The 12,996-nt window shown below is 38.8% G+C and overlaps 1 protein-coding gene across 1 annotated transcript in view; it reads right to left on the bottom strand.

Annotated features, from left to right (window-relative positions):
* Positions 1-12,996, bottom strand: part of Txndc11 (thioredoxin domain containing 11) — a gene marked incomplete in the record, with an annotated part of 71,787 nt that overhangs the window by 46,700 nt on the left and 12,091 nt on the right. The window contains 2 exon segments of the mRNA XM_013517809.1: positions 6,980-7,109; positions 11,386-11,483. Coding sequence (XP_013373263.1) covers positions 6,980-7,109; positions 11,386-11,483 — 228 coding nt within the window.

Raw genomic sequence — 12,996 nt, 5'->3', positions numbered from 1 at the left:
AAACATGTACTAATAAAAATTAAGAATAAATAAAATAAAATTTTATTACTTAGTATCAAAAAAACGAGTAAATAAAAATTTTTAAAAAGCCTCGCTGATGTAGAAGCTACCAATACCTAAGGTAAATGATATCTAAATATACACATATTAAAATCAGAAGATCCATAAAACCAGTGGCTTTAAAAATAACATTACTATTACTCAATCCTATTTTCTTTCTAATTAAACGTATTTCCACCGAGATGACGCTGGATTCTGTTTGACTGTGTTGTCCACAATAATTAACTACATGTTCCTGTTCACATTTTAAACAGACAGGAAGAATCCTCAAAGAATAACAAGCCAATAGTTGGGAGTAACTGCAGGAAGTAGAACTTGTTAACATACTTTGCCAACGGATGATTCAAAAGCTCTTGACCTCCCTTTGCAACATCTTCCGGCAAGTTCAATTCAGGTTTTAGCCAAATTCTTAATTTACTAGGTAGGTATCACTTTAGTATTTATCTAGGAAGAAAATTCTAGACCCTACCCTGCCTCAGTATTAACCTGGTAATACTGTGATTACCATAATTAGGTCACTCCTAGTTCTACAGAATGTGTGCTAATGACTCAGTAACAGGAAATGACAAAACTGCTGCTTTAACAGTAAGTACCATGGCCTCATCCTTTATTGCTATTTATTCTTAGAACCGTTCATAAAGATAAAGTCACAGCCAGATCAAAAACCCAACATCTTCCAAATTTTTGTGTCACACAAGAAAAAGGTTCAAACTGATATAAATTAAGTAAATATTTGTAATTTTATTTTTAATTTATTTATTTTTTTTTTTTGAGACAAGATCCCACTGTGTAGAGGCTGGCCTTGAATTGAGTATGTAGCCCAGGCTGGCCTTGAACTTGTGGTGATCCTTTGGCTTCGGTCTCCCAAGTGCTGGGCTTACAAGCATGTGCCATCATGCCTGGGCAAATTTTTTGTTTTTTGAGACATGGTCTCACTATGCTTCCCAGGCTTGCCTTAAACTGGCAATCCTCCTGCCTCAGCCTCTCAAGTGCTGAGATTATGAGATAATGCCATGATACCCAGCTTTCTTGCATTTTTAACCTCTAGGAAGATAGTGAAGTTTCAACATTATTTTGAGGTAGAAATATGGGACACAAGAAGAATCTGCAGAGCCAGATCCCAGGTGACAGTTCAGTTTTCACCTAGGTTTAAACCACACCCTCTGTGTACTTAGGCTTCTCAGAGAATCTACAAGGTCCACTGACCTCAAACGGCTACCAACAGGTGAGTAGTAAAGGCACCTGAAAGCTGACAGTTACCAATGCACAGCTTACTCAGTATTTCCTTGCCAATAAGGATGAAAGCTATCAGAATTTACAGTTAAGTACCTAAATTTTTTTACCCTTTAATGTCTTTCTTTGGTGTTTAAAGGCAAAATTGTTTTTATAGAAATTGCACTTGGGCTCAGTTACATCTTACAAGCACAAAACCGTGGTTAATGATTAGTAAATCTGACTGGGGTAGACTTGAGATAGCTATGTGTTAAGTCAATTAAACATTTTCCATTGGTTAAAAACTACTCTTGGCCAGGCACAGTGGTGCAGGTCTATAATTGAAGCACTTGGGAGTTTTAGGGCAGCCTGAGCTATCTAATGAGTTCAAGGCCAGGTTGAACTGCACAGCAACACTTTGTCTCAAAACACCAAAACCCAAAACCAAACCAAACCAAACCAAAACAAAACAACAACAAAAAAACAAAAACCAAACCTCCCAAAACGAAATACTTCTCCTCTTGCCAGCCACAGTGCCTGTAATCTCAGCTGAGAAGTTAAGGAAGGAGGACAGCAAGTTGGAGGCTAACCTCCACAATTTATAGAGACCCTGCCTGTTTCAAAATAAAAATAAAGAAAGCTGAGAATGTAGCTCAGTGGTAGAGCATGCTTAGGTTCAATCCCCAGTACTGAAAAAAACAAAACACAACACAAAACAAAATGGCTTCTGAATGGAGTCAACTGTAAAACTTATAAAAAATTCAAACCAAGATACAATTAGAGCATTCCTTTTGGGATTAGGCCTGTGCTCAGTGGCAGAGCATATTGGCTAAAAGGTATGAGGCTTTAGGTTTGATCCCCAGTGCTCCAACAAAGAAACATACACAGCATTCCTTTTGACAATGATAGAATAAGCATATATGAACAAAATCATATATATGTATATAATGTATATACATACACACATATATGTCTTTTGAGAAAAGGAAGAGCTTGAGTAAAAAAGTCAAGTATTAGTGACAATCTAACTCAATCCTGGCTCTAATTCTTCACAGAAAACATTCCAGAATTCTCTACTCAAGACACTGTTTAACTTTCATCTTCTCTGTACTGCCACCATTATAAGCAGATACACGTTCAACTATTAGATCATGGCTTTCTGTGTGTCACATGAAAAAAAGACATGTTTGTACTAACACCTGTGACACCTCATCTTAAGGTCTTAACTGGGGAAACAATCATTCAGAGCCGTAACTCTCAACTGGGCCAGTTCTGTCAGGGATATTTGTCAATATGTGGAGACATGGTTGATTGTCACAAATGAGAGGAAGCAATGTTACTGGCATCTAGGTAGTAAAGCCACCGATGCAGATAAATATCCTATAAAGCACAGAGCCATCCTCTGCAACGGAGTTACGTGAACCCAAATATCAAACATCAGTGCCAAGGCTGAGAAACCCTAATTTGGCAAAATGTCCAAAAGCACACTATACTCAGCCTGGCACTGCAGTGCACGCCTGTAATTCCAGCACTCACGAGACTGAGGCAGGAGTATTACCGTGAGTTCAAGGTCAGCTTGGGCGACATAGTGAACTCAAGGCCAGCCTGAACAACATAGTGACACACTGACTAAACAAAAAAAGCTTATTATATTAGAAAAGGTTTCCAAAAATGTCCTTAACTTAGTGAATTCAAGGCCAGCCTGAACAACACAGTGACACACTGACTCAACAAAAAAAGCTTATTATATTAGAAAAGGTTTCCAAAAATGCCCTTAACTTTTCTGTACATTCAACTACCAAAAACATGACAGTGGTTTCATTTCTGGATCTGAAATTCTGTCTTCACGTCACTTTACAAAGCACGTGTATAACTTTAACACAGCTTCTTTCACAAGATAAATGATTCAAAAGTGCCACGCTGGGCTTGACTCTAGTCATTTTACAATCAATCCAGTATTATCTCTGGATAAACAGACTATTTTATACTACTGAGAAGCTCAGCAAAGGATGAACATTAACACATAAAGCTATCCATAGCTCTTGGGGAGAAGCAAGGCATTTTAAAGGCAAGCACAAGCCAGTAAGATAGGGGTCCCATCTTACCAGCAGTCTTGGTTCCTGTGGGTTGTTTTTAGGGTTTTGGGGAGTGGGGGTAGTACTGAGAACTGAATCAAGGGAGTGCTGAGCTATATGCTATATCCCCATCTCCTTTTAACATTTGCAGACTGGGTGTCACTAAGTTGTCCAGGCTGGCCTCAAACTTATTCTCCTGCCTCATCATCTTTTTTCATTTTTATTGAGACAGTCTCACTATATAGCCCAGGCTGGCCTCAAACTTGCAGCAATCCTCCTCTCTCAGCCTCCCAAGTCAGCCTCTTGAATAGCTGAAGTTACACCATATGCCACTGCATGTGGCTTGGTTCCTGTTTAAAGGCAGTGTAATCATTGCTGCACTTCCTTTTAATCCAACCAAGCAAGAGTAATGTCATCAGCACATCAGTGAATCTGTTGTGAACTCTTATCCACACATGGAACATAATCTCTGAAAGTCCTACTGAGAAGCAGAGTCAAACGATACAAAGGCTAAAGATAAGGGCCTAGCCTTGCAGCTCAGTCACAAATGTGCATGGTTCTCCTATAGATCGAACTATAGAAGACAGTGGGCGCTTCAAGGCAGTAAATAAAAAAGGGTGCAGTGGTATAACCTTGTAGTCCCAGTTACTTGAGAAGGATCACTTAAGCCAGGAAGGAGTTGAGGGCCAGTTTGAGCAACACAGGGAGATCCTGTCTCAAAAACCAAAGAAAAATACTTTTCTGACCAGAAACTTATGAACCTTTTGTCTGGGTCTTTCCAACCTCTACATATCACTGACGTCAAAATGGTCAGTAGAGTACACCTAAATTAATTATCTGATTTTAGACATGAGAAATCTGAGAGAAACATAGAAATCAGACTTGCTTATGTCAGGCCTAAAACCCATACCTCTAGAATTCTGGTTGAGTACTTTTCCCTTACCACATTACCTCTGCTAAGAATTGATGCAGAAAAACTGTCACAGAATTTTCTGGACACAAATCTGATAGAAGTAAAAGTAATAATGAAGCTGCCTCTCAGTCTTAGGTGAAGGGATCTCAATTTTCCCCACTTTTTTGGAAATAACAGATAATTCTGTTGTTACGTAGCTCCTCTCCTACCTCCTTCCTTTGTAGAAGGGCTTAAATAAAAATTTAAAGTACATCTAGCATGCTCAAGACCCTGGGTTCAATCCCTGGTGTTACAAAATAATAGCAGCAATAAAGAAAGAAAAAAAAAAGAGTTTCAATTAAAACCAGGCAAAGTACCCTACAAACAACCCCAGAGAGCCTATTTGAAGAATGCCATGGATCTGGCAAATTATTTTTCATCATCTTAATTACAAAACGAAGTTCTAAAAAATGTAAGTAGGTCAGTCTAGTAAAATTTAAAGTTCTCTTAATAACCCTGAATATCCTAGAATTGTCTCCATGATATAATTTTTACTGATAAGAAGCTTTTACTGGTTGAGACTACACCTTAGGCATCTTCCATATTCCTGTTTTATAGATGAGAAAACAAAGGCTTAACGAGGCTACATAGGGACTGGGGATGTAGCTCTGAGGCAGAGGGCTTGCCTAGTATATGTAAGGGTTCAATCTCAAGCACCAAAAAAACACCAAAACAACATCATCAACAAAAAACAAACAAGGTTAAGTAACTAGCTTGAGGCCACACAAATAGAAAATGACAGAGCTAAGCTTGACCTCATGTCTGGTTCCTGATTTGTCACTATTTTGCTGTACTATTTCCAGTGATACTGCCTAAAACCTACCATATATCCAGGGGAAATTCACTGATTACAACATTACTGCACTTCAGAGGTCGCTAGTATGACCTCTGATATCCATTAAGTGAGTACCTTTCCCAAATCACAGACCCAGTTACTTCTGCCAAAGGAACCAGACCAGGTACCCTACCACCTGGCAGCTCTTCTTCTCAGCCTGCCCAGAAAAGATGGAAGACAAACCTTCAAGATGCATAGAAGTCCAACCTTTATTCTTGTAAGAGTAAGGAACATTAAGGCTGATGCTTATTTAAGAACTATAAACTGAATAACTAGGTATTAACTATGCTGGTAGGGCATCTGCTAACAGTTTACATACAAATAGAGTTTTGAACATGAAAGAAAGTAAGTTACAGATGAAGTTATAATGAAAAAATTCATACTAAATACACATAGTAAAGGTAAAATTCAAGACAGGCATGGTGATGCATGCCTGTAATTCCAGCACTCCAGAGGCTGAGGCAGGAAGATATACCTGAGTCTAGACCAGCCTGGGTTACACAGTGAGTTCAAGCCTAGGCCTAAACCAAGACCCCTTCTCAAAAAAAAGTAAGTGTGTGTGTGTGTGTGTGTGTGTGTGGTTTCCACCCAGGCATAGTACTCAACTGCCTGCTAGTAAAGTCCACATTCATATGGTTTCTATCTCTATCACATATTTATGTCCTTGACTTTGTTGTAACTAAGTAACAATTTTACTTACTGTATCCAAGTATTGTCATATTCCTGTCTTAATGAATGCTTTTGTAGAATTTTTTTTTATAATTTTTCAAGTTTAAGTAATTTCAACTCTGGCCTCTCAATAAGCTTCCCTGAATATGCATGTAGAGAGCTTACAAAATCATTTAGCAAAGGTTAAAAACTGAGAGAGAGAAGCCATGTCAGCAGTTATGAAATTTTCTATAAATGGGACCTTCAAATAGTTGCACATTTAATAAAATGAAAAGGAACAAAATTCCAGTTTTATAAAGAAATTAAACTACAACAAATGAGAAAAACCAGGTTTTATAATATATTATTGCAAGCATTAAATTCTTAGGAATTTACACTCCAAAACTGTAAGTTAATAAATTTTAAAGCCAGGTGTGGTGGCGCACGCCTCTAATCCCAGTACTCAGGAGGCTGAGGCAGGAGGATTGTTGCAAGTTCGAGATCAGCCTGGGCTACAAAGTGAGCTCAAGGCCAGCCTGAACTGCACAGCAAGACTCTGTCTCAAAAAGACCAAAAAGAAAAAAAAAAAATTTTAAAGTCTGTAATGTAAGTTAAATTTACTATGATACAAGGTGAAAGTCCAATGAAAATTTCCCAATAAAATAGACAAGACTGTGCCAAGTAGCTGGGCATAGAGGTGTATGCCTATAATCCCAGCACATGGGAGGTTGAGGCGGGAGGATTGCTGTGAGTTCAAGGCCAGCCTGGGCTACATATTGAGACCCTGTCTCAAAACAAAAAAACAAAACAAAACCAAAACTGTGCAAGTTTTCTATTCTCTTAAAACTTACTTAGCCAAATCATCCTTATGATCAGTATCTCAAAATGCACTTAACCAAGGCTTATTTTGTGATCTTTTAATTGCTGCAACTCAGAAAGTATTTCTTTTTGTTTGTTTTTTTGAGGCAGGGTTTCACTATGCAGTTCAGGCTGCCCTGAAGTCACTTTGTAGCCCACGCTGGCCTGGAACTCACAGCAATCCTCCTGCCTCAGCCTTCCAAGTGCTGGGATTGTAGAAGTGCGCCACCACGCCCAGCTCACAAAGTATTTAAAAATAAAATTTTAAAAACTCATTACAAACAATCCAGTACACCAATAAAAGGCCTTGGTAATAGAGGAGATATGAAAGACAGGTACCTCATAGTTTGAGAGAAAATCTAGTAAGTCTGATTGAGACGGGATGTAGAGAAGTGGTTTCATCACTCGTCGGACAAACTTCTCAATGTAAACAGCACTCATGGGGCCTTTGTACTCGATTGGTCCAAAACTAGCACCAAAAAAAAAAAAAAAAAGAAAGAAAGAAAGAAAGAAGAAAAATACATCATGCATTCAACCTATAATATATAGCTAAAATAATCAATACCACAGATGAAAGCATCTTGCTTTCCTATCTGAGTGGTCTGGACAACGGTAAGCAGCTTGCTTTGCTCGGGAGATGACTGGAGGGCTAATTAAGAATCAGCATTAGGTAAGGAAAGGTACAAGTGCCTGCTACTCTTCCATGAGCTTAATTCAACTGCAAACTAAATTCTAGGGGCTGGGGATTTAGCTCAGCGGCAAAGCGCCTGCCTGGCAAGCGCAAGGTCGTGAGTTCGGTTCCCGGTACCGGAGAAAAACCAAAAAAATAAAAAAATAAAAAAATAAATTCATTCTAGTTGCTGAAGGAAAAATTAATTCCCACAATATTTCTTCAAAAATAAAAATTGAAAAAGACAGCCCTGGAAACTGACTACATGCTAAAAGATGCCAGGATCTTTTCACAATTCAAGATAGGCAGGTAGAGTCCTTTTATATGTTATTCTGACATAAGAAACAATTAGAGCAGTTGGCCATTGGCCTACTAAAATGTAGTTATTCCCATAGGTACAAGAGATCACTAAATGAACCTTACACCTATTTAAAGCTTTCGTGCAACAGGAAAAAAACAAAAAAAAAACAAAAAAAAACAAACAACTAGGCAGAAATGTGGTCAGGAGCTGTATAAATGACTTTCCTTTCTTTCCTTCCAAATGTACTTGGAGACACAGGAATTTGATCCAGTATTGCTAAGCAATGCTACCACCATTCAGTTTCCTCCTAAATTAATCCTAATTCTCACCCGCTCTCAATCTCACACAACAAATATAATTGGATGGTGGTGGTAGGGTGGGGGAGGTACATAAAATCTGTGAAATTCAGCAATTCCTTAACCATCCTTCTGAAAATAAAACTGACACTGGCTTACTTTTAAAAGCAACATAGAAAAAATAAAATAAATAAAAGCAACATAGGCAGCACAATACTATAATACAAAAATTCACATACACAAATATGATGAAATAATTTTTCAGTGTATACTTCACAGTACAATGCCAAAGGGATACTGGCATGAAAAAGTGAAAACAGTATTTTACATGTACAGCTGGGAGACAGAATTAAGAATTCCATCAATTCAGAGGCTGGGGATTTAGCTCAGTGGCACAGCGCCTGCCTGGCAAGCGCAAGGTCATGAGTTCGACTCCCAGTACCAGAACCGCCCCCCCCAAAAAGAATTCCATCAATTCAACATTTACCACAAATTAATTCAGTTTAAAAACTAACATTTCCATTAATCAACAATTTTTAACTTAAAGGAAAAAAAAAATCAAAAAAGCATCTGATAACTTATTTTGTTTAGTAGAAAGGAGCCAACCAGCCCAGAAATCTCATTTACTCAAGCCAGCAGGCTTTGCTGAGTTTTCCTGGTAGGACTTTGGAAGGTTCCTAAAGACCTATAAAGGCTAACAAGATCCCATAATGCAGGCTGTGGAATATATTCTACCTACGTAGCCATGACTGCAGGATGTGCTGATCTGGTGCAGCCAGTTCTGACCTGGGGTTCTGAAAACCACCTGACTGCTTCAAGCCCTTAAGAAGCTTCCTTTGGACTGGTCAATCCAAACCAAAGAAGCTTATTTTTCCAAAACAGAAAAGCCTATTAGCTTCTTTAAGCAGCTACTATAAAACAAGCCAGTAGAACAAACTCAAACAACAGTGACAAAACATACAATAGCAGTACTCTGCTCAGTAAATGAGACCCAATGAACACATCTGCAAGCACTAATAACCAGAAGAACCTATGCTCTCAAGAGCTGACAGAAACATTCGTGTGTATATGTACAGAAAAGGCCTGGAGGCCTCTATGATAAAATATGAAAAAGCCACCTTTGGGAATTTCTGTGCCTTAAGACTGTTTTAGGCACACTGAGAATGCTGAAATGTGTAGTAAGAAGTCTGAACTGACTTAAACCAGAAAAACTTCAACAGGCAAAGGTGAAGTGTGGTCACTTCAAGATGAGTACCAACCCCGAAGACCTCATCTGTAAACCAAGAGGTTTGGACTAGGTATTTGCAGAGGTCCTTTCAATCTTTTACAAAAGCTAGAGAGAGGGGAACAACACAGGACAATACTGTATCTCAAAATAACATCTGTACTCATTGTAAAGGAATTCTTCCAATTTTAATGTCATCTCAAGTTAAGTCTACCTCTGGGTAGCTTGCAATGACTACAACTCCTGCTAGGCATCTGTGTGCTTTCCAAAGCCGAAGAATAATGCAGGGGCCTCAATAGGCAAGTTTATCATCCCTTACAGAGGAGACTCTTGAACCTTCAAGTATAGCACCTTACGCTTACCTTCAAAAAGAAAAAAGTAGTCCTGAGGCAGGTACTGTGAAGTATTCTTATATTATAAAAAAACTTGTACTTTTACCTTCAAAGTAGAGGTAGAACCACCAAAATTGGGGTGGGAGGGTCCAAATATTTCTGTTTTTTAGGTTTTTTGGGTTTTGGCTTATATCAGGGATTGAAACCAAGAGCACTTTTTCACTCAGCTACATCCCCAACCCTTTTCAAATTTTTTATTTTGTTTTATTTTATTTTATTTTATTTATTTTCATCTTTTTGAGACAGGGTCTCCCCATGCAGTTCAGGCTGGCCTTGAGCTCACTTTGTAGTCCAGGCTGGTCTCGAACTCCAATGATCTTCCTGCCACAGCCTCCAGAGTGCTGGGATTATAGGCATGCACCACTGTGCCCAACTCAAATTTTTTATTTTGAGATAGGGTCTTGTTAAGTTGCCCAACCTGGCTCCAAATTTGAAATCCTCCTGTCTCAGCCTCCCAAGCAGGTGGGATTACAGTTGTGTACTTCCACGTCCATGTCAGAAGTGGTCGTAACAGTCCCTAAGCAAAAACTGATGTGGCTAGAAACTAGGTAGTATACTTTTGGTCCAATACTATCAATTATTCCTGGGAAACAATGTCACAGAGAATTTATATTAGAGATATGGAAATGGGATGGAATGGGACAGAAAATTCACAGCTGACAGGGTATTGATGCTTCCTATAAAACCCTTTGGATTAAGACCCAGGAAGTTCACAGGCAGGGAAAAGGAAGTCTAAAACATAAAGATACTGCTAGTTGTGGTGGCACATGCCTATAATCCAGCACCTGGAGGCTGAGGCAGAAGAATCAACTGAGCTCAAGGCCTATTATATTGAACAGGGGCTGGGGATTTAGCTCAGCGGCAAAAGCGCCTACCTGGCAAGCGCAAGGTCATGAGTTCAGTTCCCGGTACCGGAGAAAAACCTATTATATTGAACAAAACCCAAATTCCATCTGCCTCCAAAAGCCTTCAAGTCAGACTCAGACATGACTTAAAGTCCACAGTAGGGATCTACAGTCTACACAGTACTCCAATACCAAAAACCAATACTTCCACAGCAAAAGAGGTACCGTAAGTGGGATAAATACCATAGGCAGCCTCTTGTCCCCTCAGGTCAGATGAATTCAACTGGAGACAAAATTCATGAAATTTTGCTCTTTCAGTCTATGATTTCAGAATCATGGACTAGTGGGTAAGTTTCTTCTCAACTGAAAAGATTAATCCCAGCACTTGGGAAGCTGAGGCAGGAGGATCGTTGCGAGTTCCAGACTAGCCTGAACTACAAAGTGAGCTCAAGGTCAGCCTGAACTGCATAGCGAGACCCTGTCTCAAAAAGACAAAAAAAAAACCCAACAACACAATGTTGCAGCCGGGCATGGTGGTGCAGGTCTGTAGTCCCATCACTCCAGAAGCTGAGGCAGGAGGATCGTTGCGAGTTCCAGACTAGCCTGAACTACAAAGTGAGCTCAAGGCCAGTCTGAACTGCATAGTGAGACTCTGTCTCAAAAAGACGGGGAAAAACAAACAAACAAAAAAAAACAAAACCAACAATGTTGTAATATACACAATGACATGAAAAGATATTCACAAAAGTGAGAAAAAGCAGTTTAGGAACTAGAATTCCTGCCTGACCCCATCCTTTACTTATAAAAAGGAGACAGACATGTACATCCATAGAAAGAAATAAACCAAAACACATAATTATACATGGCTGATAAATTTATCAAAGTTCTTTTTTGACTTTTTGCTTATCTGTATTTTCTCAATTTTCTAGAGTGAATATTTAATGCTTTTAAATACTAAAGATTCATTTATATGTTGAACTTAACTGAAATCAGGAACACTGCTGAGAAGTCCTTACCTCCGATGATACAGATGTATTACAGGAAAATAAAAGAAGTGTTTCTGTTTTCTGCATTTCCCCTGGTTCCACCAACAGTTAATTGCCACAAACAACACCTGCAGAACCAAAAAAGGTTTTCAAATGACTATGAATAGCAACTGAACAGTTACCAAAATTTAAATGATGACATTATAAAAGTGGAACTAGTCCTCCCTCACTGAAAAAGAGAATATAAAAAAACTGTTTCAAGGGTCATCATGTATTATTTAAAAAAAACACAGAAAATAAAATAAAAACAGATTCTTCTCAATATTTAACTAGCACTTAGACTCTAGCCCAAGAGGAACATTATTTGCTTTGTATTTTTTTTTTTTTTTTTTTTTTTTTTTTTGTTTTTTGGTTTTTCTCTGGTACCGGGAACCGAACTCACGACCTTGCGCTTGCCAGGCAGGCATTTTGCTGCTGAGCTAAATCCCCAGCCCCTGCTTTATATTTTAAAGTGATGCCAGACATAGTGCTATACACCTCTAACCCTAGCACTCTAGGAAGCTGAAGTAGGAGAATGACAACTCTGAACCTAACCTAGATAACTTAATGACTGAGTAGGACCCTGTCTCAAAATTAAAAATAAAAAATGGTTGAGGATATAGCCTAGTGTGAAGGCCCTGGGTTCAATCCCCCCAGTATTCCCCCCAAAAAGGAATTTTAAGGTGAATGAATGCCAAGGAACTTTTTTTTTTTTTTGGTATCAGCAATCGAACTCATGACCTCAGGCTTGCCAGGCAAGCGCTCATGCTGCTGAGCTATATCCCCGGCCCCCAAGGAGCTTTTTCTAAGTATACAAGCTTGCCTACTAAGAGCAAGAAGGACTTAGGTTCAGTCCCCAGTATCACACACATAAAAACCTAACAAAAGAAAGTAATGTAATTCAATTGTCAAACTAAGCATATGAAGATGTTATTGCAGAAAAAATATCATACTGGGTATGGTTGTACAGCCCTGTAATCTCAGCTCTCAGGAAGCTGAGGCTGGAGGATCACAAGTTGAAGCTCAGCTTGGGTAACTTGGCAAAGACTCTGCTTTAAAAAAAAAAAAGGCTAGGGATATAGCTCAGAGGCAGAATGCTTTCACAGCATGCACAAGGCCCTGGGTTTGATCCCCAGCACTAATGTCAAAGGACTATTTTTAATGACTATTTTAGACACTAAAACAGATAATCAGTGGTCGTAAGCCATGATATTACCAACCACTAAAGCATGGAATATAGAGAGTCCACCAAAAAAAAGTATGTATCAGGAAAAGAAAAATCTGTATCAAGGTTTTTATTTTTTTTTTAATTTTATTTTTTTGTTTTTTTTCTGGTAATGGGGATCGAACTCACAACCTTGTGCTTGCCAGGCAGGCAACTGTGCCGCTGAGCTAAATCACCAGCCCCCTGCATAAAGGTTTTAACACAAAATTTACTGAGACAGCATGAGATTAATACGTTACCTTTGGCCTCTACAATTAAAAGAGGTGCTCAAAGTGATGGCCATTAGCTTCCAGACATTTATTACTATGGCAAACAGCTGAAGTGTGTACATCTTTTTGGCAGCTGGTTTCTGTTTCTTTCTTTCTCTCTCTCTCTCT

The sequence above is a fragment of the Chinchilla lanigera genome, unplaced genomic scaffold (assembly GCF_000276665.1).
Source record: "Chinchilla lanigera isolate Chin_1 unplaced genomic scaffold, ChiLan1.0 scaffold00041, whole genome shotgun sequence".
NCBI classification, from domain to species: Eukaryota; Metazoa; Chordata; class Mammalia; order Rodentia; family Chinchillidae; genus Chinchilla; species Chinchilla lanigera.
Note: the sequence above shows the minus strand (reverse complement) of the source record. Positions and strands in the feature narration are given on the sequence as shown.